Source organism: Macaca fascicularis, chromosome 12, assembly GCF_037993035.2.
Source record: "Macaca fascicularis isolate 582-1 chromosome 12, T2T-MFA8v1.1".
NCBI lineage: Eukaryota > Metazoa > Chordata > Mammalia > Primates > Cercopithecidae > Macaca > Macaca fascicularis.
The window spans coordinates 17920707-17948341 of NC_088386.1; the positions used below are offsets into that span (position 1 = coordinate 17920707).

At 37.0% G+C, this 27635-nt stretch overlaps 1 protein-coding gene across 1 annotated transcript in view; it reads right to left on the bottom strand.

The window, feature by feature from the left end:
• The window catches only part of ACTR3 (actin related protein 3), a 68692-nt gene that overhangs the window by 37456 nt on the left and 3601 nt on the right, over positions 1-27635 (bottom strand). The window contains exons 2-3 of the mRNA XM_005572970.5: positions 10728-10783; positions 6931-7055 (exon numbers count right to left, since the gene is read on the bottom strand). Of these exons, the coding sequence (XP_005573027.1) occupies positions 6931-7055; positions 10728-10783 (181 nt within the window). The remainder of the gene's footprint in view (positions 1-6930; positions 7056-10727; positions 10784-27635) is intronic.

Sequence of the window (27635 nt, forward strand, 5' to 3'; positions counted from 1 at the left end):
TAGGCAACGTAGTGAGACCTTGCCTCTACAAAAAAAAAAAAAAAAAAAAAATTTAATTAGCCAGGTGTGGTGGCACACACCTGTAGTCCCCGCTACTCAAGAGGCTGAGGTGGAAGAATCACTTGAGCCCAGAGGGTCAAGGCTGCAGTGAGCCAAGATCTCACCACTGCATTCCAACATGGGCAGCAGGGCAAGACATCTGTCTCGAAAAAAAGTCAGAAGATACCAATAGGTTTCTAGCTTTGAAGTTAGAATGGACAAGATTCATTAATCAAAACATAAAAATTGTGTTTTTTCTGATCTTGGAATAAACAAGAGTGGAGCACATATAATACATTTTGTTTTAGATATATTAAAACTCAAGAGCCATGAAATAGGTAGGTAAAGATGTAGTCAAGCAACTGAAGGTAGAGATCTAGTCTGTGGTTGCAGACAAAGGAATGGATGAGATCACCTAGAGAAAGTCTTTAATGAAAGAATAAAAGATTAAGTCACACCATTTTACAAGAGAAAAAAAAGAAAAGAGAACTGAAGGCAGTGCCTGGAGAAATCAACATTTCAGTAGTGGGTAAAGGAGAAATCAGTGACAATAGAAATAACAAATAAAAACAAACAAAACAAATATTCCATGTTAGGAAGAGAACCATCAGAGTAATCCTGCGAAACAAAGACAAATCAAAAAGGATGAAAACTGTTACATATAATGGGATTTAACAAAGAGCATATCAAATATCTTGAAACTCACTAAGAAGTGTCATTTTAAAAGGAAAGAGAAAGATAGCTAAATTGCTGAGGACAGAAGGTAGGAATAAAGATTGAGAGTAGTTTTGTTCTGGTTTGTTTGTAGCACTTGGAAGACTTGAAAATGTGTTTAAAATGAGTGGACAGAATCATTGGAAAGGAACTCTGGCCTCTTGACTGACTGACTTCTCAATGTATCTCTTTTGCATTTTGGCCAGTATAGATTTTATATCATCATCACTATCACCTCTCAATCCCTGAAATGCAGGTATACCCTTCTCTGATCACAACCTCTTATTATTCTAGCATACTCAACCACCTCAGGAAATCTCTTCTGAACACCAATTAAGACTTTCGGTCCAGTGATTGCTTTAATTATTCCCTAGCCATCAATATACACAGTCTAGATTCTGACCCATCACTTTTGTTTCACGTATCCTCTTTTCATCCCGTCTACCAAAATTCAACCCAGCATATGTCCCTGACATAAACTTGCCTATATCCAGAATACTGATTATACTGCAGAAACATTTGTAACTGGGGTGTAAAACTAAGAATTCATAATCATTATTCTCAAATGGACCTAACCTTGCCTGGCAAGACTTTGCTCCTCTACTCTGTTCATCTTTACTCTCCACAATGATGATTTTCAATGCTGCCCCTGCCACTCAGATTTCACCTTCTCCCCGCATCCATTCCATGACCAGCAGATGATGTCACTACATATTTCGCAGAAGAAGCAGAATCCAACAGTCAAGAATTCAAATCTGTAAAATGGATTCCACAGTCTTTTTTCTCATTTACTTCCATTGTAATGTAAGATATTCCTCATGTCAATTCAGTCATCTGTGTTCTGGATCTCATCCCTCCAGCTTTTTCAGAGACCTTGATTATACCTTAACTTTCCTGTTACTTTAATCTCTTTCTAAAAGTTCTTTCATATTAGCACTCAGACATGTCTTCCATCTTAACCTTGAAATGTGTCTCTTCATCTCTCCCTCCCAATCACAACTGAAACTCAATGAACAGTACTCTTACTGTTACATTTTTCCTGGTCTATCACTCAAAAGACTACTTCCATCTAGCCCAACTACTCTTCTAAAACTATTCTCATTCAGGTTACAAATGACCACCTTGTAGCTAAAGACAGCAAATTACCTATGGGCTCTAGCTCATCTCAGCACCATTCTACAGTGTTTACCTCTGCATATCTACCCATGCATTCTCAGTCTCTTTCACAGACTTTTCCTCCTCTACTCAAACCTAACTGGCACACTGCTCAAGCTCTGTCTTAGTTCTCTTCCCCTGTGAAATGCTCCCCTAGGTAATCTCATCCCCTCTAAGGTAACTGACACCTTCTGAATCTCTGTCTCCAGCTCTGCCTTGTTTCTTAGCTCCAAAATCCACATATTTGACTCTAACAAAATCTCAGATGTATCACAGGTACCTCAAACAGAATGTGTTCAAAATTAAACTTATTTTCTCCTCTCTATACTACCACAGTCAAAAGTGTTTCTCATTATGAACCAAGACCTCTGGCTCTCACCTTATACAAAAATCAACTCAAAATGAATTAAAGATTTAAATCTAAGACCCAAAACTATAAAAGCACTAGAAGAAAACTTAAGGGAAACTTCTCACAACATTGCTATGGGGAAAGATTTTACAAATACAACTTCAGAAACACAGGCAACAAAAGCAAAAATAGACAAATGGGATTATATTAAACTAAAATGCTTCTGTGAAGAAAATCATCACAGAAGGAAAATACAAGTTATGAAATGGGTCAAAATGCCTGCCAACTGTACATCTGACAGGGCATTAATATCTAGAATATATAAGGAACTCAATTCAACAGCAAAAAAAAAAAAAAACTGATTTTTTAAAAGGGCAAATAATCTAAATAGACATTTCTCAAAAGAAGTCACACAAACGGCCAATAAATACATGAAAAAAAAGTCCAACATGACTAATCATCAGGAAAATGCAAATCAAAACCACAAAGAGATATCATCTCACCACAGTTAAAAAGGCTATTATCCAAAAGACAAAAAAAAAAAACAAATGCTGGCAAGGATGTGGAGAAAAGGGAACTCATATATAATGTGGAGGGAATGTTAACAGGTAAAGCCACTATAAAGCATAGTACAGAGGCTCCTCAAAAAACCACAAATAGAACTACCATATGATCCAGCCATCCTAATATTGGATATATACCCAAAGGAAAATAAATTACTATATCAGAGATACCTGCACCCTCATGTTTATTGCAGCACTCTTCACAATAGTCAAAATATGAAATCAATCTCAGTGTCCATATGTGCAGTATATATGCACAATACTATTCAGCCATTAAAAGAGAGTGAAATCCTGTCATTCCTGGCAACACAGATGAGCTAAGAAGACATTAAGTGAAATAAGCCAGGACCTAAAAGATAAATATTGCATGTTCTCATTCATGTGCAAAAGCTAAAAAAAATTGATTTCATGTAAGTAGAGAGTAGAAAAGTGGTTACTAGAGGCTGGAAAGGGGAGGGGAAAGAAGGGAATAGGGAGAGCTTGAATAAAGGATACAAAATTACAGCTGGATAGGAAGAATAAGTTCTAGTGTTCTATAGCACTATAGGACGACTACAGTTAATTTATTATATATTTTTAGATAGAACAGAGAATTCTGAGTATTCTCAACACAAAAAATAAATGTTTGAGGTAAATATGCTACTTAAATTGACTTGATCACCAAACATTGTACATATCAAAACATCAATACGTACTCCATAAATATGTACAATTATTATATGACAAGTAAAAATTTTTCAAAAGCCAGGTGCAGTGGCTCATGCCTGTAATCCCACACTTTGGGAGGCCAACGTGGGAGGGTCACTTGAGCCCAGGAGTTTGAGACCAGCATGGGCAACAGAAGGCGACCCTGTTTCTACAAAAAATAAAATAAAAGGCCGGATGCAGTGGCTCACACCTGTAATCCCAGCACTTTGGGAGGCCAAGGTGGGCAGATCACCTAAAGTCAGGAGTTCAAGGCCAGCCTGGCCAAATGGTGAAACCCCATCTCTACTAAAAACACAAAAAATTAGTCGGGCGTGGTGGCACATGCCTGTAATCCCAGCTACTCAGGACGCCGAGGCAGGAGAATCGCTTGAACCCAGGAGGTGGAGGTTGCAGTGAGGTGAGATCATGCCACTGCACTCCAGCCTGGGAGATAGAGCAAGACTCCATCTCAAAAATAAAAATAAAATAAATTAGTGAGACATGATGGCACACGCCTGTGGTCCCAGCTACTCAGGAAGCTGAAGTGTGAAAATCTCTTGAGTCCAGAAGTTTGAGGCTGCAGTGAGCTGTGATTGTGCCACTGCACTGCAACCTGAGTAACAAAGTGAGACACTGTCTCAAAAAAATAAAATAATTTTTAGATGTTTCTCCTTTAAATTTCTCAATTTCAGCAGATAAGGGATAAAAAGACTATCTCAGAGCTGGGAATTACCCTCAATTGATACATCTAGCTTATCACCAATATCCCATTAATCACGCCCTGTTACTCTTTAATTATCCACTGTTTTCCCCTTGTCAAAACCAACAAAAATCTCCTATAAATCTAATCAGACTTTTATTTAACTACCATTTACAAGAACAAAAAGTAAATATAGGAAGTAGGGTACCGTGTTACATGACCCAATGAGGACGTAATAATCAGAATCCCTACAATATAGGAAAGTTTACAAGACTTCCAGGTTTTTTTCCATAAATAAATGGCAAGAACAAAAAAGAAAAGAAACATAACACACGGGGAAAAGAACCTACAGATAAAAAGAGACTTAAGAGATTTATCAACTAAACCCAGTGAGTAGACCACATTTTAATGCTGATTCAAATAGAATAACCAATATAGAAAATAATCAAAGAAATTTAAGCAATAACTAGATATCATGTAAAGAAACTACACACTAAATTAAGGTGTCACATTTTTCTTTTTTAGAAGTCTTCATATTTAAGAGTTAAATATTTGTAAGTGAAATAGTATGTACAATTTACTTCAAAATAATTGGAGGCTGGGGGTGGAAAGATTATAGACAAAATGAGATTGTCCAAAGATGATAACCGCCAAAGTTGTGTGTACGCACACAGGGGTTCATAATATTATTTTCTCTTCTTTGACATGTGAAGTTTTCTACAATAAAAGTTAAATGTCTGCGTGTGTGATTGCACATACACAATTTCCATTTCTTTCTATTCTACTGCCGTCACTAATATCTCTTGCTTAGACTACAGCAATAGTCAATTATCTGGTTTCCCCAGAATCATGCTTATCTTACCCAAATAATTTCTCTTCATTGCTACGTGGCCTGAGTAATCTTTTATAAGTAAAAATAGCCAACATATACAGAGTAATCATTATGTTCAAAGCAGTAGAGTATAACAATTTCTTTATACACATCTCCTTAAGCCTTTTAACAATCCTGGGCCAGGCGTGGTGACTCACATTTATAATCCCAGCACTTTGGCAGGCCAAGGGGACAAATTGTTTGAGCCCAGGAGTTCAAGACCAGTCAACATGATGAAACCCCATCTCTACCAAAAATACAAAAAATTAGCCGGGCCTGGTGGCATGCATCTGTAGTCCAAGCTATTTGGGAGGCTGAGGTAGGAGGATCACTTGAGCCTGGGCTATCAAGGCTGCAGTGAGTCATGTTCACGCCATTGAACTCTTATCCTGGGTAACAAAGTGAGGCTCTGTGTTAAAAAAAAAAAAAAAAAGAAAAGAAAAGAAAAAAATCCTGAAGTACTAATAACATCTCCATTTTACAGACGAAGAAATCAAAATTAAGAAAGATTAAGTCACTGAATGATATCACAAAGTTAGAAATTAGCACAGACAGGATTCAAGTTCAAACAGGTAGATTCCAATATTTGCACTTTAAGCGCAAAAATTATTCCTCTAGGTATATTCATTAATGTTACCTATAGGATAGGGTTCAAATTCTTTAGCATGGTCTCACAACACTTACAGTGCTCTTTCCTGGCCTACCTATCCAGCCTCCTCACTTCTTTCTACCTCATTCTCCATGCTTCAGGCATATTGGTCATGCATTTCTAGTCTCCCTCATATGGTAAAGCCTCTTCATATATTGGTTTCTCTACCTAAAACAACTCAGCCTGCCTACCTCAGCAGCTAACTCCTATTTTATTCTTCAAGCCTCAGCTTAAAGATTTACTCCTCGAGGACATTCCTGAATCCCCACACTAGGTTAGCTACTCCTGTAATACATGTCCAGAGCACTTTGTGTATGTTTCCCTTTTTCTAATCCCCAACACACTTGTAATTATTTCTTCAATGTCTTCCACCACATTTTAATAGCCTTGAAGTCCACCACATTATAATAGCCTTGAACCCAGGGGAATTATTTTTCTTATACACCATTTTACTCATGATACTTGGCAAAGTATTTTACAAAGTATTTATTAGTTGTTCATTAATAAATAAATTATGAGAAGGGAAGAAGTACAAAGGAGGATATTTACAAACCAGACAAAGTCAATGTCAAAAAATAAGATGATAAAGGTCAGAATAGCATTTATTTATTTGCGGGATTGGAGTAGTGACTGTGTGAACAAGTACAAGGAAAGCTTCAGGGTTACTAGATTTGTTCTGTATCTCTACCTGTTATGATTACAGTCATAAAAATTCTTCAAACTATATAATTAACACTTACATACTTACACTTCAAATAAAAGAGGGAAGGAAAAGGGTAAAAAAGAAAAAGGGAAAAAGAAAAAGAGGGAGAAACAGAACAGCACTTACAGATGGCATAAGCTTCAAAAAAGAGAAAAATGGTATAGGTTTGAATAAAGACGTGGAAAAAATGTTTGCAGAAGTAGCAATGTGGAAGTAAAGCTAATTTTATTGAGAGCCCTGAGATCCAGTGGGTGTGGAAAAATAATAACTGCTCATTTGAAAGGGCTAAATTTTTCCTCCTAAGGGTTATTAAAAAAAGAAAAAGAAAAAAAAAGCAAAGTCAAAGCAACAGGGAAGGATGCCACAGGGAAAAAGAAATTTCTACTGAGAAGAAGTTTGAGGATATTAATAAGATCTATTACAGAGTGTATTCCAGAGGGCACAAGCATTGAACAAACTAATTTTTGAAAATGTTATTTATACAAATCATGAAAACATACCTTTGTTGCATATGTAGGTTTTTCTATTGCTTCATCACCAATGAAGAAGTCTAGGTCATCAACACCTTTCATCACCCTCCTCTGAGCTTGATCACCCACTTTTGCTGACTCCTTAATAGCAATACCTTTAAAATAAGTAAGACATGTCAAATAATTCATCTTCTTCAAATGAGACAAACTTTTACCTTACACTTCTTCCATTACAAAGTGCTACAAAGTAAAACATGACCTAGCATATTTAAATTGTCAAATTAATTCACAAAAACCATAAGAAACTAGTGACAAAATTCATTTTACACAATGAAACCTCAACTCCCACTCAGAGACAAGGACTCAAATGCAAAAAGCCAAAAAAAAGAAAAAAAAAATCTGTGTGAATGTTTCAAATATATATTTCTTAAATTATAAAAATCCTCTTTAGATTCTGAGTAAAACTGTAATCCCACCAAGTCCACATATGCTTGATGAACAACTGGAAAGAAAAAACTGAAAAACACAAATGAGAAAAAAACTTCAAGGATAATTTTTTCAACTTTCTTTATATCTCTACCCTATCACTATTGGGTCTAGTAATACTGATTGGGTCTAGTAATAGTAATTACTATTGTGGTCTAGTAATTTAAATGTAATACAGATCTGTTGAACTACATACACAAAAGGAAATCTGAATTCATTTAGGTAAAACCCACAACAATATCCTTAAATAATTTCAGAAATCCAGCATACAGTTTCAAAGCTAAAACTTGTTATGTATTTTTAGATTAAGTTATAAATGTATGCATCCTTCAAGTTCAGTTCTTCATTCAAAATAATTGTCTGAATGCACTTAAACTGATCTGGCATGCAACTGTTACTTTCATTTAGTAACAGCTATATCCTTAAGAAAGTGAGCAGAAAATAACTGGAAGAAAAAACATTTTAAACCCACAATCTAGTCCTTCTAAATGCCAGAAATTCTTTCTAGCAATTTACTTATAATGTACATAGACATCCGGGTGGCTCACTATAAATTTCCTAAAAATAAATATACATGTATATAAAAAAAAGCCTGGAACCAGTCGCATAGGCTTTCCAGATCAAATATCAATACTCATCAGTAAAAGATAGTGGCAATGTCTTTATCTGCTAATTATAAACACTGTACCTGCAGCATTAAAACTGGGTAAGAAAAAACACTCAAGAATCAAAAACTTTCTTATACCAGGCAAACGAATTTTTAACATACTGCAACAAGTCATAGCAAAGACTTCATATTTTGGCAGAGAGATAAAATAAAAAATGAATTCAACAGCGATGAAATCCAATGGTTCAAACAATCAAGATTATGTAGGCCTCCAATAAAAAGTTAACACAGCCATTTAAGAATATAACCAAAACCAATTTTGCTAAGATGGCAGAAATAACTTTAGTAGTCTCCTGAAACAATCATAACAAAAGATTATACACAAAAGGTTAAAAGCCATCAGCATTGTTACAGGTTGAATTGTGCACCCCCAAAAAGATATGTTGAAGTCCTAACCCCCAGTACCTCAGAATGTAACTATGTTTGGAAACAGAGTCTTCTCAGTTAAAACGAGATTATCAAGGTGGCCCCTAATCCAATATGACTAGTATCCTCATAGAAAGGGAAAATTTGAACACAGACACACAGAAGGATGATGATCTAAAGATACACAGCAAGAAGACAGCCATGTGACTGGAGTGATGCCTCTACCAGCCAAGGATCCTGAGGAAACCTCAGAAGCTAGAAGACACCAGCAAGACCACGATCCTGCTGCCGCATTGATTTTGTACTTCTGGGCTCCAGAATTGTAAGTTTCTGTTGTTTTCAGCCAACTAGGTTTTGGTACTTTGCTACGGTAGCTTAAAGAAACCAGTAAGTACATACACAATGGTCTAACACTAAACTGAAATACAACTAAAGTCAAGTACTAGCCCAAAGAAGTACCTCTACATTAGTCAGCAATAAAGCCAACATGTATCACTGAATTCTTAAAACAGACAAAAAAAAACAATCAATGTATTGACATATAAATGTGGGAAAAACTATGAAGAAAAGCAAACCTGTTCTTCATGTTCAGCAGACAACAAACATGCATGAATAAAATATTTAAAAGGTAATAATAAAGGTCACTAGACTCACATGAATGAGCTGTTTCATCAGTATCACCTAAAATCCATTCTGGGTTTTAAAAAAGTGTTAGATTTAAGTAGTAGCCTAAGTTCTTACATCATTGATTTCTAGAAAAGTGTATCAAAATATGAGAAACGCAAAAGTCAAATAAGTTTGTTTCTAGAAAGTAAGGAGTGGATAAAAACCCTAAAAACATTTCCCCTTTTAGGTGCAATTTTGACAGTGTATTTCTATTTCTATTTTTTATTTTTTATTTTATTTTTTATTTTTTTTGAGACTGAGTCTTGCTCTGTCACCCAGCCTGGAATGCAGTGGCGTGGTCTCAGCTCACTGCAACCTCCACCTCCCGGGTTCAAGTGATTCTCCTGCCTCAGCCTCCTGAGCAGCTGGGATTACATGTGCGCACCACTATGCATGGCTAATTTTTGTATTTTTAGTAGACACGGGTTTCAACATGTTGGTCAGGCTGGTCTCGAACTCCTGACCTCGTGATTCGCCTGCCTCGGCCTCCCAAAGTGCTGGGATTACAGGCGTTGAGCCACCGCACCCGGCCAGTGTTATTTCTTTAATGTTACACATTTAATTTTGTTCTTACTACACAAATGACACAACAGTTGACCTCTTGTGTCCAATGAATACTCAAGCGATACTAAAGATCCAGTTTTTGGCAAAGCATAACAATACCTATCTTATTCTCAACCTCATTGATTCTGAAACATACACTGCTTTCATTACTCTCTACATATTCATTTCTCCATTTTCTTATTTTCATAAATGAGTAACAATGAAATACAAAAAATTCAGTCACATAAATAAGACTGTGAAAAATTAGTGACACTCTCAAAAGTAAAATATCTAGGAGTGAGAATCATCAAGCAATGGCTCAAAAGGTTTGTCATTTGGTATGCAAAAGTTTTAATTTGGATGTAAGACAAATAGATCAGAAGTGTTACTATATTATGTACAAAAAACGTGAACTGTTTGCAAGTCAAAAGTGTAAAACTACGTTCATCGAGGAACAGATCTATGCTAACAAACAAGAGCACTAACAAACCAATGTCAGAATATTTTTTAAAAACTACTGAAAGTTAATGGTCAGCTTAAGCAAGATTAACAAAAACAGGATAAAACAAAAATACTCTAAAGACATAATATACAACAGTATGGTTATAGGATATTAGAAAATAGCTGAGGTCAACATCTCTAAAGGTGAGATACTGTCCTTCCATCCTTATTTTGAAACATGGACACTCAGTGAGGATGTCAACAGATATAGGCCTTGCAAAAAGTAGTCATATCCACAAACCAAAGGACAGTCTTCATAGGTATATGATGAGGAATAGACTACTTGATAATTAGTTATACCCACATACTATTAACTACAGTATCACCCTAAAAATGGGGGTACTGTTTTATTATCAGTTCATTTCTTTTTTTCTTTAAAAAGAGATATTTGGTAGACAAGGCAAATGGGGAGCTAAACAGAAAGCTGAAATGAATGGTCAGAGGTACAATAATGAGGCTACACTTAAGAACTTAGCAAATCATGTTTTTAAAGGACTAAATCTTACAGGACTTCAGAACTGATTACTTCTTTTACTTAAATTATAAGGGAAGGAGATATTTTAAATCAGCTCATTTGTGGCTTAAAAGAAATACTTACAGGAAGGGATGATAAACTGTGGTTCTGTATTTCCAGCATATCCTAGTTTTGTATACCTGCAAAACAAAATAATTTATAAGATTTCACTAATATTTTAGCAATTACACATTTATTTCTTGGAATTTCATTTGTTATGAAGTGAGATTCCATCGTAGGTAAATAATATACCAAACTCCATAGTTTCACTTCATTTAACCACACTTTCACAATTGTATCAAAATTATAAATGCCTAGAGCTTTTGAAAAGAAATTCCACTTCAAGAAATTGATCCTTCAGGAATATATGTGAAATAATATACAACCAAGGTCATTAGCTACAATCTTGCTTCTAACAGCAAAAGACTGGAAATAACAATCAAACTGGAAACTATTGAAATATGCTAAGTTTATACTATGGAACATTATGCAGCTACAAAACACAGACTGAGGAAGCTCTTAGTACAGCGATATGAAACAATTTCCAAAATGTATTACTAATTGAACAAAGACACAGAATAATGTATCAAGTATGGTATATCTGTATAAAAGTAATGGGGAGGAGTAAAAACATATAAAATATTTTGTATAGGCACAAGATATCTCTAGAAGACTATACAAGAATAATTTTGGTTGTCTCCAAAAAAGGGAACTGGGGAGGTGATGAACAGAAATGAGAGGGAGATTTTTTTCACTGTACATCATTTCATACCAAATTAAATATTTAATGTTTTGTCACAGCAGATTTGGCCTATATTCTTCTAACAAAATAACAACAACATAAATAAGGATCAGATATTATAAAAGCTGAGCTCTGACAAGCAGTATGTGGGGGCTACTTAGGAGATAGCTGGACACTTTCTAGCTATGTGGGAAAAGCTATTAACTGTAAGCAGGCTTTAAAGAGAATATAACATTTTATTTTATTCCATATTCAAACTCACTGCTAAATAGCAGACAGGTAATTGCTGTGACATTCTTGGACTCTTAATATCTGTAGAATCTTTTTTTCTAAGATAAAATGGAAAAAAAAAAAAAAAAAAAAACTTACTGGGCTACAGAGGTTTGAGACCAGCCTGGCCAACATGGTGAAACACCCTCGCTACTAAAACTATAGAAATTAGGCTGTGAGCAGCGGCTCGTGCCTGTAATCCCAGCACTTTGGGAGGCTAAGGCAGGTGGATTACTTGAGGACATGAGTTCAAGACCAGCCTGACCAACATGAGTAAACCCCCAACTCTACTAAAAATACAAAATTAACCAGGCGTGGCGGTGGACACCTGTAATCCCAGCTACTTGGGAGGCTGAGGGAAGAGAATCGCTTGAACTTAGGAGGTGGAGGTTGCAGTGAGCCGAGATCACACCATTGCACTCCAGCCTGGGAGACAGAATGAGACTCTGTCTCACAAAATAAACAAATAAATAAATAATACCTTTGGGGAATATTTTAGCCTCTAAATTAAGTTCAAGAACTGAGTGTGCCAAGGCCGAGGAGAGACGATCACTTAAGGTAAAGAGTTCGAGACCAGCTTGACCAACATGGGAAACCCCATCTCTATTAAAATACAAGAATTAGCAGGGCGTAGTGGCAGGCGCCTGTAATCCCAGCTACTCAGGAAGGTGAGGCAGGAGAATTGCTTGAACCCATGAGACAGAGGTTTCGGTGAGCCAAGATCATGCCACTGTATTCCAGCCTGGGTGACTGAGCAAGACTTTGTCTTAAAAAAAAAAAAAAAAAAAGGGTGTGCCAAATAGAGTAAATCATCAAAAATAAGGGGAAACCGTAATCTGTTTAAAAAAAAAAAAAAAGTGATATTGGTCTACTGACTAACCTCTTCAACAGTTCCCCACTGTCCATGTTTTTTAAAACAAAACAAAACAAAACAAAAATTTCCTTGTAAGGTACACAAAAAAGTCCATTTATTATTTGGCCTCTGACCTCTCCCAGCTGCCCTGACACCACATTAAACTCCTTAACCATAAAAACAGCTGACAATTTCTCAACACTCCAACCCATTTCATGCCACCAAGCCACTATTAACAATGCTCCTACTATGTTAGGTGCTCTCCTTCCCATCCAGTATAGTTTAATACCTTACCGGTGGACAAATGGAACTGACTAGTATACTATATGAAAATAAAAACTTGTTTAATACAAGGCAGTCTAAAACTGTTGAACTAAAACACTCTATCTAAAAGCCTACTACTATCTGACCAATACTTAGTGAATTATTAACACCTAACTATTCCTTGGTCTGATCCCATATATTAATCTCTCTACTTTTACTCTTATTTGTCACCACTGCAATTCAAGTTGCTATATCCAACAATACCCTAAAACAGGACAAAACAGTATTTTCAACTCTAGAACTCCTACAAAGGACAAGAGAATAATATACCTAAAAACCAATGCTCAAATTGTTTTTTCCTCTGCTTTCACACCACCACCACAACAATCAACACAGAAGACTTCCGTGACCAAATGTGTGGAGGGTTTCTCCCAACACCAAATGTGTGCAGGGTCTCTCCCAACAACAAAAAAGCAATCAGTTCTTCAGTGGACACCAGCTGGGTGTTCTGCAATTCAATTCCAGTACTATCTACCTGGAGATAGCATCAGAATTCACAGGTTGAAGGTTCAGTCTCCAAGACTGCCCCTCTTCTTCAGACACCAGTCACAAGCCCCAGCCTCTGGAACTTCTGACTCACCAGCTTGAAGATGAACTCTTTGAGTTCAATTAATTTGCTAAAGTGGCTCACAAAACTCAGAGAAACACATTAGCTGGTTTACTATAAATAATATTACAAAGCATACAGATAAAGACACACACAGGGTGAGGTGTGTGGGAAGAGACGTGGACGTTCCACACCCTCTCGAGCGTACCACCCTCCCAGAACTTCCACGTGTTCGGCTATCTGAAAGCTCTCCAAATCCTGTCCTTTGGGGTTTTTATAAAGGCTTCAGTGCAGACAGGATTGATTAAACCATTGTTCATCAACTTAACCTTCAGCCCCAGTGGTTGGAGGGTGGGGCTGGAAGTCCCAATTCACTAATCATGCCTCGGTCTTTCAAGTGACCAGCCCCATCTTGAAGTTACCTAGGGGCTGCCAGCCAACAGTCATCCCATTAGCACTCAAACAGACATCACTTTGGAGTTTCTAAGAATTTTAGGAGTTGTATGTCTGAAAACAGGGTTGAAGACCAAATATGTATTTCCCAATTTCAAACGGCCTAACTCAAAAATCTTCAAATGATGCTCTATTGCCTACAAGATTAAGTACAAGCTTGTTTCCATTTCTGTAAAATTATTCATTGTAAAATTGTTCCTAAAGGTCCATCCACATGAACAATTATATCATTCTCTGATTCCTGCAGCTGAATATTAAAGTTCTCCATAATCATTTCCAATTTTTATAAGCATCTGCTATCACTTGCTTACATAAACCCAGTTCTAAGCTTAACTACACCTGCTACTCTTTTTTCCCCTGTATCTTGTCCATTCCCCCTCCCCCACATTATCTACGCTCACACTGCACCCGCTTTAAAAAAAAAAAAAAAAAAAGAAAAGCTTTTATCACAACTTAAAACTTCTCCAGGAAGTCTTTCTTGATCATTTTAACTATCAGGCATCCTTTCTTTCAATTACTCTTCATTTCAACTACAAGTCACACATATTTTTATGTGTGTAAATACCATCTCCTAAATACAACAGTCATATTTGAAGTACAGACGACACTGCAGGAGAAATTTCCTTAAGAAACATTCATTTAACTAGCTTACCAGACTGATCAAGACCCCATTCCTGGCCAAAATCGAATTTCCTAGGCTGAGTATATTCATCAATGAATTACTTTCATAATAAACACCAAAAGGATCGAATGAACCTAATACAAAACAGTCAATACATAAAACAAATATGCTATTCCCAAAACACAAAAATAAATGCATATGGTATCCAACTGTATGGATATACCGTAATTTACTTAATTACCTCTAATGCATTTTAAATGCCACAGCAAAATAATCCACTACATTTTGGGGAGCAGCAACTAATGTTCTACTACCTTAGATTTAAATTTTTAATATCCCAAGAGAACTAAATCATGTAAAGTCTGTCTACATTAGTTCTGCAGACTGCTAAATTACAGCATTTGATAATAATCAAAGACAACAGTATTTTCACCAATTCTTAAAAAAAATGAGGGGAAATATCACAGTTTACTTAACTTTATAAATTGCTTAGACTCTAAAAACTAATTTGGTTCCTGGCTCAAAAAAAAAAATGTGGTACAGGATACAATCTAAAAAAATAAAGTTACCTCCTAAACTTTTAAAAAAGGTTTGAAGGCTCAACCTTCAAAACTCACATTTTCTCCATCAGGGAGGAAAGTGCTGAATGACCAAAAAACATCACTCTTTAAAACCACTTGCCTTATATTATTAGCAAACTTTAAAAATTAAGATTTGAAACTAAAAAAAAAAAAACCACAGGTCAAAGTTCAGAGAACAAGCATACAGAAAATACACTGCAATAATTTTAAAAATAAGAATAGAACCGTAGAAATCTGAGACTAAAAAAAATACTTTTTAACACTCATATAAAAATATTTTAACGCTCATATAGGAGATACGAAACATTTAAGGACAAGAAGAGATTTAAAAGTTGAGTCCAGAAAGACCTGAAGGAAATGCTGAACTGAGTTAAAAGGATACAATGGGACAAAGTATATCCCCAACCATTTTCAAATTAACACAAGTAAAATACAATAGTATTAGAGAAGCACAGTCAAGTAAACTGGAGGGGATTTAGATACAGCTATATAAGTTTTGCTTACAAACTTCATTTGAATTTTCTTTATAATAATAAGAAAAAAGAAAAAAAATGAGAAAGTATATTAAATACTAAATTTGTTTAAAACTTCAAAATAAAAGCTTTTCAAATGTAAACTAGCCTCCATTAACCTACCAATTCTATTGAGTTTTACACATGAAATAACTACGTATTATTAAGATATTTTTATGAACTCTAAAAATTAGATAGTCACCATAAAGAAGAAATTTTGTACAAGCAGATGGTAGAAGAGTTTTTCTCGCTTTTTCTTTGACTAAAAAAAAAAACTGTTGCCTAACAATTAATTGGCACTTGACATATGAACTTTTAAAATTACAATTTAAGGATGTAATCACTATGTTTAAATTCAAGGCTCTTGTTTTTTGTTTTGTTTTCTTTTTTTTGAGACAGTTTTGCTCTTGTTGCCCAGGCTGGAGTGCAATGGCGAGATCTCGGCTCAGTGCAACCTCCACCTCCCAGGTTCAAGCGATTTTCCTGCCTTAGCCTCCCAAGTAGCTGGGATTACAGGCATGAGCCACCATGCCTGGTCAATTTTGTACTTTCAGTAGAGATAGGGTTTCTCCATGTTGGTCAGGCTGGTCTCCAACTCCCGACCTCAGGTGAGCGGCCGGCCTCAGCCTCCCAAAGTGCTGGGATTACAGGTGTCAGCCACCACGCCTGGCCACAACCCGCTTTTAACTTTACTTTTCCAAAATAAATTTTTGCTTTGAATTTATAAATCCTACCAGTGTAATTTATTTTTCCATAGCCCTTGCAATTTTCTGTAAAGTTTTCCTGGATATTCATAAAGGTCATTTATGAGTTGGGTGTGATGGCTCACGCCTGTAGTCCCAGCACTTTGTGAGGCCAAAGCAGGAAGGTCACTTGAGGACAACAGGTGAACACCAGCCTGGGCAACAAGTCGAGATCTCCATCTCCACAAAAAATTTAAAAATCAGCTGGACATAGCAGCTCACACCTGTAGTCCTAGCTACTTGGGAGGCTGGGAGGATCACTTGAGCCATGGGAGCTATGACTGCCCCACTGCACTCCAGTTGGGCAACAGAGCAAGACCACGTCTTTAAAAAAATTATTATAAAATTACAATAAAAAATAAACAAAAAAGTAATTCATAAAAGCAGCTTCTCCCCTGCTCTAAGTTACTTTTGGCAAAAACTCTTTTTTGGACAGCTAGTAAGCAATCTGATCTCATTCCCTCCTAATAAGCTTTAAAAATAGGTTTAAATGGCTTCATTTTTTTCTTAACTTTGCCATCTGGACAACTGCATTTAGTATAGCATTCAGACTTGGGACAAACTTGCATATCTGAAAGCTATTTACCCAAATCGATCCACAGATTCAAGCAATTACCATCAAAATCCTCATAACATTTTTGCAGAAATAGAAAAATCCATCCTAAAATTCATATGACTCTCAAAGCATCCTGAATAGGCAAAATAATCTTGAAAAAGAACAAAGTTGGAGATCTCACACTTTCTCATTTTAAAAGTTACTACAAAGCTATAGTGACCAAAACAGTATGGTACTGGCATAAGGACTAACAGAATAAGGAGCCCAGAAATAAACTCTCACATATATAATTAAATGATTTTTAATAAGGATGCCATAACTACTAAGATGAAAAAAGGGCAGTCTTTTGAACAAATGGTGCTGGAAAACTGGATATCCATATGCAAAAGAATGAAGTTGTACCTTTACCTTATACCATACACAAAAGTTAACTCCAAGTGGATCAGAGACCTAAACACAAGAGCTAAAACTATAAAACTCTTAGAAAAAAACATAACGTGAAAAGCTTCATGATACTAAATTTGGCTATAATCTCTTGACTATGACACCAAAAGCACAAGTAACAAAAGAAAAAAAGAGAAAAACTTCATTAAAAGTAAAAACCTTCGTGTATCAAAGGACACAGTCAACACAGTGCAAAGGCAATCTACAGAATGGAAGAAAATATTTGCAAATCACTATCTGTAAGGGATTAATATCCCAAATAAAGAACAACACAACAATCGAAAAAAGCCCAACTGAAAAATGAGCAAAGAACTTGTACAGACATTTCTCCAAAGAAAATATACAAATGGCCAATAAACACATGAAAAGATGTTCAACCTCACTAATAATAAAGAAAATGCAAATCAAAACCAGAATGAAATACCACATCACACCCATTAGGATGGCTACTATCAAAAAAAAAACAGAAAATAACAAATGTTGGGGAAATGTAAAGAAATTGAAACCCTTGTGCAATGTTGGTGAGAGTTTAAAATGGTGCAGTACTGTGGAAAACTATAAAATAGTTCCTCCAAAAATTAAATATACAACCCAACAATTCCACTTCTGGGTATATACCCAAAAGAACTGAAAGCAGGAACTTGAACAGGTATTTGTACATGCATGTTCATAGCAGCAATATCCGCAATAACCAAAAGGTGGAAGCAACCCAAGCATCCATCAACATGTGAATGGATAAACCAAATATGATATATACTTCCAATGGAGTATTATTCAGCCTTAAAAAGGAAACACATGATACGTGCTTACAACATGGATGAACCTTGAATACAGTAGAAGTAAAATAAACCAATCACAAAAGGACAACTATTGTACAATTGCACTTACAGGAGGTACCTAGAAAAGTCAAATTCGGCCGGGCGCAGTGGCTCAAGCCTGTAATCCCAGCACTTTGGGAGGCCGAGACGGGTGGATCACGAGGTCAGGAGATCGAGACCATCCTGGCTAACATGGTGAAACCCCGTCTCTACTAAAAAAAAATACAAAAAAAACTAGCCAGGCGTGGTGGTGGGCGCCTGTAGTCCCAGCTACTCGGGAGGCTGGGGCAGGAGAATGGCGCAAACCCAGGAGGCGGAGCTTGCAGTGAGCTGAGATCCAGCCACTGCACTCCAGCCCGAGCGACAGAGTGACACTCCACCTCAAAAAAAAAAAAAAAAAGAAAAGTCAAATTCATAAAGACAGAAAGCAGAATGGTATTTGCCTGGGACTTTGCATGTGGGGAGAGAATAGGAAGTTACTGTTTAATGGGTAGAGTTTCAGTTTGAGAAGATAAAAAAGTTCTGGATCATGGAGGATGGTGATGGCTAGACAATAATGTGAATGTACTTTATGCCACTAAACTGCACAATTAGAAATGGTTAAACAGTAAACTTTATGAGTATTCTACCACACACTTTTTTTTTTTTTTTGAGATGGAGTCTTGCTCTGTTGCCTAGGGTGGAGTCCCGTGGCGCCACCTTGGCTCACTACAACCTCTGCCTCCTGGGTTCAAGTGATTCCCCTACCTCAGCCTCCCAAGTAGCTACGACTATAGGCATCCGCCACCATGCCCAGCTAATTTTTGTATTTTTAGTAGAGACGAGGTTTCACCATGTTGGTCAGGCTGGTCTTGAATGCCTGACCTCGTGACCTGCCAGCCTCAGCAGTTATGAGAAAGAAAATAATACTGGATACCTACTGCACATGTTAAAGCAGGATAAATCTAAATATATCAAATATAAGGTTTAAAAGAAAACGTGATATAGTTTATAACCCTGAAGTGCAGGAGACTTTCTAACTTAAAATCCATACACTGAAAAAGTTTATTTCAATTATGTAAAGATTAAAAACTTCTTTACAAAAACACACCTAAAGTAGCCAAAAGAAAAAATGAGTAATAGAGAAAAATTATCTACACTGAGAGACAGAGATAATCTCTTCAACATATAAAGGGTACCTAGATGTTCATGACAAGGGAGGGATGGAGAAGGAAGAGAGGAAACAAAAGAAGGAAAGGCAAAAGACACTAACCATTCCCAGAAAAAGAAAAATGGTTATTAAACAAAAGGACACTCAACTCCATGGGATTTCTTAAATGCAAATTAAAAGTGCACTGAGGTGCTTTCAAACATTACTTGTTAGAGGGAGGGCTGTATAACAACAACAACAAAAGTAAAAACATTACTAGTTAGAATGCAAAATGATACAGCCACTTAGGAAAACAATTTAGCAATCACTTACTATCTGACCCAGGAATTCTACCTCTAGTTAGAATCCACACAAGAAAAACAAAAACAGTTGTCCACATGATTGTGTACATGTATGTTCACAACAGAATAGTTCATAAAGACCCAAAACTGGAAGCAAAACAAATGTTTAACAAGAGAATGAATAAACAAGAGTGTTACATTCTTACAAACCAAAATTACTTCACGTAGGAAGAATCAGGAAAACGTAACCCATTCTCCCAGAAGACACTCAACAGAAGGCAATTCTAAGATGACCCAAATGCTGGAATTATCAGATAAAGACTTCGAATCAACAATGAGTATTAACATAGACTTGCAATTGATAATAAAGGAAATATCACCAGATAAACAAAAATAAAGGCCGAGCAGTAGAAATTATTCATTCTGAAAACAGGGTGGGCAAAAAAACAAAGAAAGAGAAAATAACAGAGCTTCAGGGACTTATCAAGGACAATATCAAAAAAGTGACACACACAGCCAGGCGCAGTGGCTCACACCTATAATCTCAGCACTTTGGGAGGCCCAGGCAGACAGATCATGAGGTCAGGAGATCGAGACCATCCTGGCTAACAAACAAACCCCGTCTCTACTAAAAATAAAGTAACAAAATTGAATGGGTGCGGTAGCAGGCGCTTGTGGTCCCAGCTACTTGGGAGGCTGAGGTGGGAGAATGGCGTGAACCCAGGCGGCAAAACTTGCAGTGAGCTGAGATTGAGCCACTGCACTCCAGTCTGGGCAACAGAACAAGACTCCGTCTCAAAAAAAAAAAAAAAAGAAAAGAAAAGAAAAGAAAAAGTGACACACTGAAGTCCCAGAAGGAGAAGAGAGTGTAGTAAAAATATTTTTTAAAAGAAATAGCGGCGGGCTAGACAGGTTGGCTCATGCCTGTAATCCCAGCACTTAGGGAGGCCGAAGCAGGCGGATCACTTGAGGCCAGGAGTTCAGGACCAGCATGGCCAACACGGCGAAACCCCACCTCTACTAAAAATAAATTATGGGAGTCTGAGGCAGGAGAATCGCTTGAATCCGGGAGGTGAAGGTTTCAGTGAGCCGAGATCGCACTACTACTGCACTCCAGCCTGGCAACAGAGCGAGACTCCATCTCAAAAATAAACAAACAAAAAAATTAGCCGAGCATGGTGGTGCGAGCCCGTAATCCCAGCTACTCAGGAAGTTGAGGCACAAGAATCACTGAACCTCGGAGACAGAGGTTGCAGTGGGACAAGACTGCGCCACTGCACTCCAGCCTGGGCGACACAGACTCAGTCTTAGAAACAAACAAATAAAAAGAAATAGTAGCCAAAAATTTTCCCAATTTAGTGAAAGAAATTTAGAGATTTAAGAGGCTCAAGAACACCCAAGCAGAATAAATATAAAGAAAACCACACTTAGGCACAAAGTCAAACTACTGAAAATCAAAGATAAGGAAAACAATGTATTCATATATGGGGATCTAAAATAGAACCTGAGAAATAAGTAGAATGGCAGTTGCCAGGTATTGAGAGATGGAGGAATTGGAGAGATGTTGATCAACGTGTACAAGTTTCCAGTTATAAGATGAATAAGTACTAGAGATCTAAGCTATAGCATAGTAACTATAGTTAATAATATACAGTATTTTACAGTTAAAATTTGCCTAAAGGAGATCTTAAGTGTTATCACACAAAAAAGGTAACAAATACATTAATTAGCTTGACTGTAAGACTCATGACACAAGATTTCCTTATATCAAAACATCACGTTGTGGCCAGGAGCAGTGGCTCATGCCTGTAATCCCAGCACTGTGGGAGGTCCAGGCGGGTGATCACCTGAGGTCAGGAGTTTGAGGCCACCCTGGCCAACATGGCAAAACTCCATCTCTACTAAAAATATAAAAACTAGCCAGGCGTGGTGATGAGCACCTGTAATTTCAGCTACTCAGGAGGCTGAGGCTGGAGAATCGCTTGAACCCAGGAGAAAGAAGTTGCAGTGAGCCAAGATCACGTCACTGCACTTCAGCCTGGGTGACAGAGAGAGACTCTGTCTCCAAAAAGAAAAAAAAAAACTAAACCAAAAATGTTTCTTTGTGCCTTAGAGAAGCAAGTTAAATACAAAGAAAAGCTCTTACTAAGGCAGCAATGAAAAAAATCTACAATGCTGATTTTGGCTGGGAAAGGGAAGTTTTAAGGGACTGGAAAAATGACTTGCTTAGAGAAAGGAATATAGAGAAAAGAATTCAAAAGCACTTTTGAAGCTATCAAAGCCTTGGTGACTAGAAGAATAACAGTAGAAATATAAGAAGGCTAGGTGAGAGAGGAGGCTGGACTGGCAGAAATCAACAGCAAAAGAAAGATGAGTTTTATACAAAAAAAAAAAAAAAAAAGGTGAGTCTGTCACAACAGTAATTGCCTCTGAGGAAAGGGGAAGTGGATTCGGGGACAGTCACCAATAACGCTGTTTTGTTCCTTAAAACAATGAATTCAGGTATCTGTTATATTATTGACTGTACTTATCTAAAAGAAAAGAAATCCATTAAAAGAAAGAACCTTTTTCAGTAGTAAAACAATTTATGCCTGTACTGTAAGAGCATTAACATCCCTTGCCTTGGATATTATTTTTAATTTTACAAACTTCAAATGCTTGTACATTAAAAGCATGTACAATTATACTCTCTTGTTAGGGGTTAATATAGTGGTGACTTTGAAGCCAATGTTCCATTATAATTCTGAAAATTATAGGGCCCTTAAGAATGATGCTAAATCTACTCTGCCTGTGCCTCTATATATGGAACAAGTTTTAACTTTCAATAGTTCAACAAATGAAATGATGTAACAAAATAAATACAAGACCCCAGAACTTAAGGATAGAAGACTTTAAGGATCTAGCACAACTCTTTCCAAAACGTTAATACTGACAACCACTAAAGTTCAAATAATTCTATCCTAGTATGAATGACTTGCTTATACCCTTACCATATCATAAAAATAAAGCACATCTTACATAATTTTATGTAAGATATGATTACCAAATAAATCCCAAATGAAAATAGAGCTTTACAAATTGATCCCAATGCCTACTCCCATAATATCTCAATTCTCAACTTAGTTTTCGTCATACAATACCAAAACTCAAAAAGGTAATTTGGTGTTAGAAACTTTGTCGTTGCTGTTGTTGTTGTGACGGAGTTTCGCTCTTATCGCCCAGGCCGAAGTACAATGGCACGATCTTGGCCAACCACAACCTCTGCCTCCCGGGTTCAAGCGATTCTCCTGCCTCAGCCTCCTGAGTAGCTGGGATTACAGGCATGTGCCACCACGCCCAGCTAATTTTGTGTTTTTAGTAAAGATGGGGTTTCTCCATGTTGGTCAGGCTGGTCTCAAACTCCTGACCTCAGGTGATCCGCCGGCCTCGGCCTCCCAAAGTGCTGGGATTAAGGCATGAGCCACTGTGCCCAGCCAGACACTTTTAAAGTAAGAATGTAGTGGCTAATTCACAGGGAAATTTGTCAAGTAGAGTAAGACAATATTAGCTATAAAGATAAACAGCAATGGTTTAAAAAACTTTTCCAATTCTTTCCAATATTTTTCTCACTACATGCAAGTCAATGTTTAACCTGACACAAAAATACTGATGGACTGTTGAGAGGAAGAACCTGGACGCCTACTCTGTGTCAACAGAAACATTCTCCTGGTCCCTTCAAGCCTAAACCTTAAAATCTTAACTTGCTTTTCACTAGTGGGGAGAAAAGAACATGAACCTTGAAATTAAAAAGACACTAGTGAATGCCTGTTCCACCATTTACTAGCCTGTGATCCTGTGATCATAGACTATTCCTAATGCATAGGGAATAAAACTAAATTCAGAGGTTGTCGTAAGTATTAAACGACCTAATAGTGAATAGAAATCACTAAGTATTCGGTAAACATTTCCCTCCCAAGATGATTTTCCTTTATCCATAAGCCTCCCTTTATCCCTCTACCCATTCCTTTAATTTTGCTTTCAAAGATTCTCAACCATGTCTTCCCTTTGCTACACGTCCAACTATCCCCACTGAAGACAACTACAGCAGTCAGCAGTTGCCCCATGAAAGAAATCAGTCACAAAAAGCCACAGATTCTATGATTCCATTTACATGAAATGGCCAAACTAGGCAAATCCATAAAGACAGAAAGTAAATTAGTGTTTGCCAAGGGTTGAGGGTAGAGGTAATGAGAATGACTGCCACTGGGTGTGGGGTTTTTTGGGGTCATGAAAATGTTCTAAATTGACTAGATTCCAATAAGTAGCATCCAGGCATTAAAAAATAAAATAAAATTGACTGGAAATGGTTGCACAACCTTGTGACTATACTAAAAATTACTCAATTACACACTTTAAAAGAGTAAACTTTATGGTATGTGAATTATAACTCAATAAAGCTGTTAAAAATAGAATAAAATGGCCAGGCGCGGTGGCTCACGCCTGTAATCCCAGCACTTTGGGAGGCCGAGGTGGGCGGATCACGAGGTCAGGAGATCGAGACCATCCTGGCTAACACGGTGAAACCCTATCTCTACTTAAAAAAAACAAAAAAAAAATACAAAAAAATTAGCCGGGCGTGGTGGCAGGCGCCTGTAGTCCCAGTTGCTGGGGAGGCTGAGGCAGGAGAATGGCGTGAACCCGGGAGGCAGAGCTTGCAGTGAGCCAAGATTGCGCCACTGCACTCCAGCCTGGGAAACAGAGTGAGACTCTGTCTCAATAAATAAATAAATAAATAGGCCGGGCGCAGTGGCTCACGCCTGTAATCCCAGCACTTTGGGAGGCCGAGACGGGCGGATCACGAGGTCAGGAGATCGAGACCATCCTGGCTAACACGGTGAAACCCCGTCTCTACTAAAAAATACAAAAAACTAGCCGGGCGAGGTGGCGGGCGCCTATAGTCCCAGCTACTCGGGAGGCTGAGGCAGGAGAATGGCGTGAACCTGGGAGGCGGAGCTTGCAGTGAGCCGAGATCCGGCCACTGCACTCCAGCCTGGGTGACAGAGCGAGACTCCGTCTCAAAAAAAAAAAAAAAAATAAATAAATAAATAAATAAATAAATAAATAAATAAAATACTAGACCCAGGCTAATACTGCATAAATTTACCTTTTATTATTCTTTTGCTTAATGATCTACACAATCTACTACTGCCTATCAAATAAATTGCAAACCATTCTGCCCCATTTAAAATCCTTCTGAAATAAGGCAAGATGAGTAAATAAACTACTTGCTGTCCCACAGCTCCCAAAAGAAATATCTGAATTTCAGGTAGGGCAATTTCCTAACTGACCCATCCCCCAAATACTTTGAAACTCCTTCATGTCTTCCCTTCATCAGTAGAATATTTACTGGGAATTATTTAATACCATGCAGGAGGCTATCACTTGAATAGAGAATGAATGAAAAAGAAATAAACCCTGCCATTATGGAGCTTTCAGTTTAGCTCACATCCTAGATTGTTGAAGTCCTCCTTCCCATGTATCGATCACATCCTATTCACGCTCTTCCAAGATCTGATCAAGTTTGGCTTCTTCATAAATCATCCTCCAAATACTACAGCCCTTATTAATCTCCCCAAATAACTAAATGCTAATAAGCCATCCATAACTATTTCACACATATTAGTTTCATCTTTGAAACTAAACTATAAACCTCAAGTATAAAATCATGCCTTAGTTTTCTTGTATATACCGTGGCGTTCAGCATAGAACTGAGATTGAAATAAATACTTGATTACTTTCTTAAGTTCTTCTATTTTTTTTTTTTACTTTCATTTGTGTTTTGTGCAGTCATTAATGAGCACACAATACACAATGAGTAAAATATAGTTCAGTGGAGATTATTCATTTTCAAATTGCAGCTTCAGAAATATGTATGCCCTCCTTTTGAAGATATATGTAATTAGGCATCATTTCCTTGAGCTGTCCCGAATTTATCAGCAATTACCAGTCCTTGCAATATGCAAATAAGCAGTAAGTAAATCCATATTTCACTTTAATGTGTTATAGGTTAATCACATCAGTGAATTGGTCACTAAGACCTCCCTATATGTTTCATATTTGTACTAAAAATTAGTAGCTCTGGGTGTAAGTATGTATAAAATGAACACTCTTAAAAACTGGACTAATAATTGGACTACTCTCCTTGGATGTATCTCAATTAGGGAACAGTAGAGTTGTGAGCTCTGGAATGAGACTATGCCAGGGCTAAAATTCTAAATCTACCACTTAACTATATCGTCAGTTTACTTATCTTTGAAATGGGATTTAGATAACAGTAACTACGGCTTCTGAAAAGGTAATAACATAAAAAACAAAACGTGTAAAGGGCCTTGAAATGGCTGCTGGTACACATCCCATTTAACACATCTTTAATAACTAAAATCCAAAGATATAAATCTCTGAAACCATGAAGAAAAAGTTTTTTAAAAACAGCATTCATTTCATGAATGTCATCTGTCCTGGCACCTACAGAGTACAACTTAAAAAAAGTCTCTAAACTTGGTTTAAAACATTATTATTGGGAAACATAAAATTAGTTTCTCATGTGTGCCATACAGTATGCCTCTGCATTACAACGAAACACTGAAGAATTCTGATGCAGGCCTCAACTAATACTACTTTAACTATAAATAAAATACATTCTGTTATTCCAACTACTTCATTTCAACTACTGTAACTCATAAATGTGAACTCACAAGAAAATTTAAAAGAATTCAACAATACTATCAATTAATAATTAGGAACACTCCCAAAAGACATTTCTCAACTCTGAGCCTCTGTTTCATTTGTAAATGAAGAGTGGATTAAATTATCTCTCAAAATCCCTTTTCAGCTCTATAATTCTGCGTGAGTCATTAGGCATTTCCCTTAATTTACTAAAGCAAGTTTCACAAATACACATAAAATGCTATATTCGTACCCCTGAGTAACCGAATTTTAAAAATGCTTATAGCAGAAGAAAAACACACTAGATTTAATTAAAATAATCTCTATAACTAGGCAAACACTTGTGTCCTGTTATACACTAATACTAAAAACATGGTTTACACGTTTACAGTAGATTAAGCCAACCCTAAACTACAAGGTCTTTTGCACCCTAATTCTCTTTCTAGGACTTTTATCCTCCTCATTGTAACCTCTCCTTTACACTAAATACTGAAAAGCATCAAAACCCTTCCCAAGAGTATCGCAGTTTCACAAATGACATGAAATCCCAAAGCAAGGACAAAATGTTTAAAAACAAAATGTTTAGGTAGTGTCCTTGGGCAGGAGGAAAAGATGGCATATTGAGTATCCGAACAGATGAATATTTTTCTCAGGTGTATTAGGGTTGGGGCGCAGAAGGAAAGCTAAAAGAATACATCTGGCCAAGGCGGGCAGATCACTTGAGCTCAGGAGTTCACGATCAGCCTGGCCAATATGGTGAAACCCCATCTCTACTAAAAATACAAAAATTAGCCAGGCATCGTGGCAGGTGCCTGTAATTCCAGCTCCTCGGGACGCTGAGGCAAAAGAATAGCTTGAACCCAGGAGACGGAGGTTTCAGTGAGCCAAGATCACGCCTCCACACTCTAGCCTGGGCAACAGAGTGACACTCTGCCTCAATTAAAAAAAAAAAGAATACATCTGGCTAAACAAATTCATGCTATTCCTTTCCTGGTTTCAAGGAGTATGCAAAAATGACTTGAGTTTAAATCAACAGTTTGGAAAGAATTTTGAAAATTCTGAAACAAAATTATTATTAAAATTCTGCAAAATCATCTTTAAAAAAACTAGATTTTTTTTTTTGCTCTGCTATTAGTCAATTATGTAAGTTATGTTGTTTCCTGATATAAAGGCCCACAGTTATAAAATCAGCACACAAACTAATATTAGTAACTATCCTAAAGAACTAAATTTAAAACAATCCAATAACATCGCCTTATCTCCTACCTAATAATTCATAAATGTTGTGTTTGGTAAGCTACAGCACACATTTTTGTAGCGCTATTATTACTTAATCGCTTTGCACTTGCTTCTTTATGCTACTGCCTATCACTGATTATGGCTGTGTCATT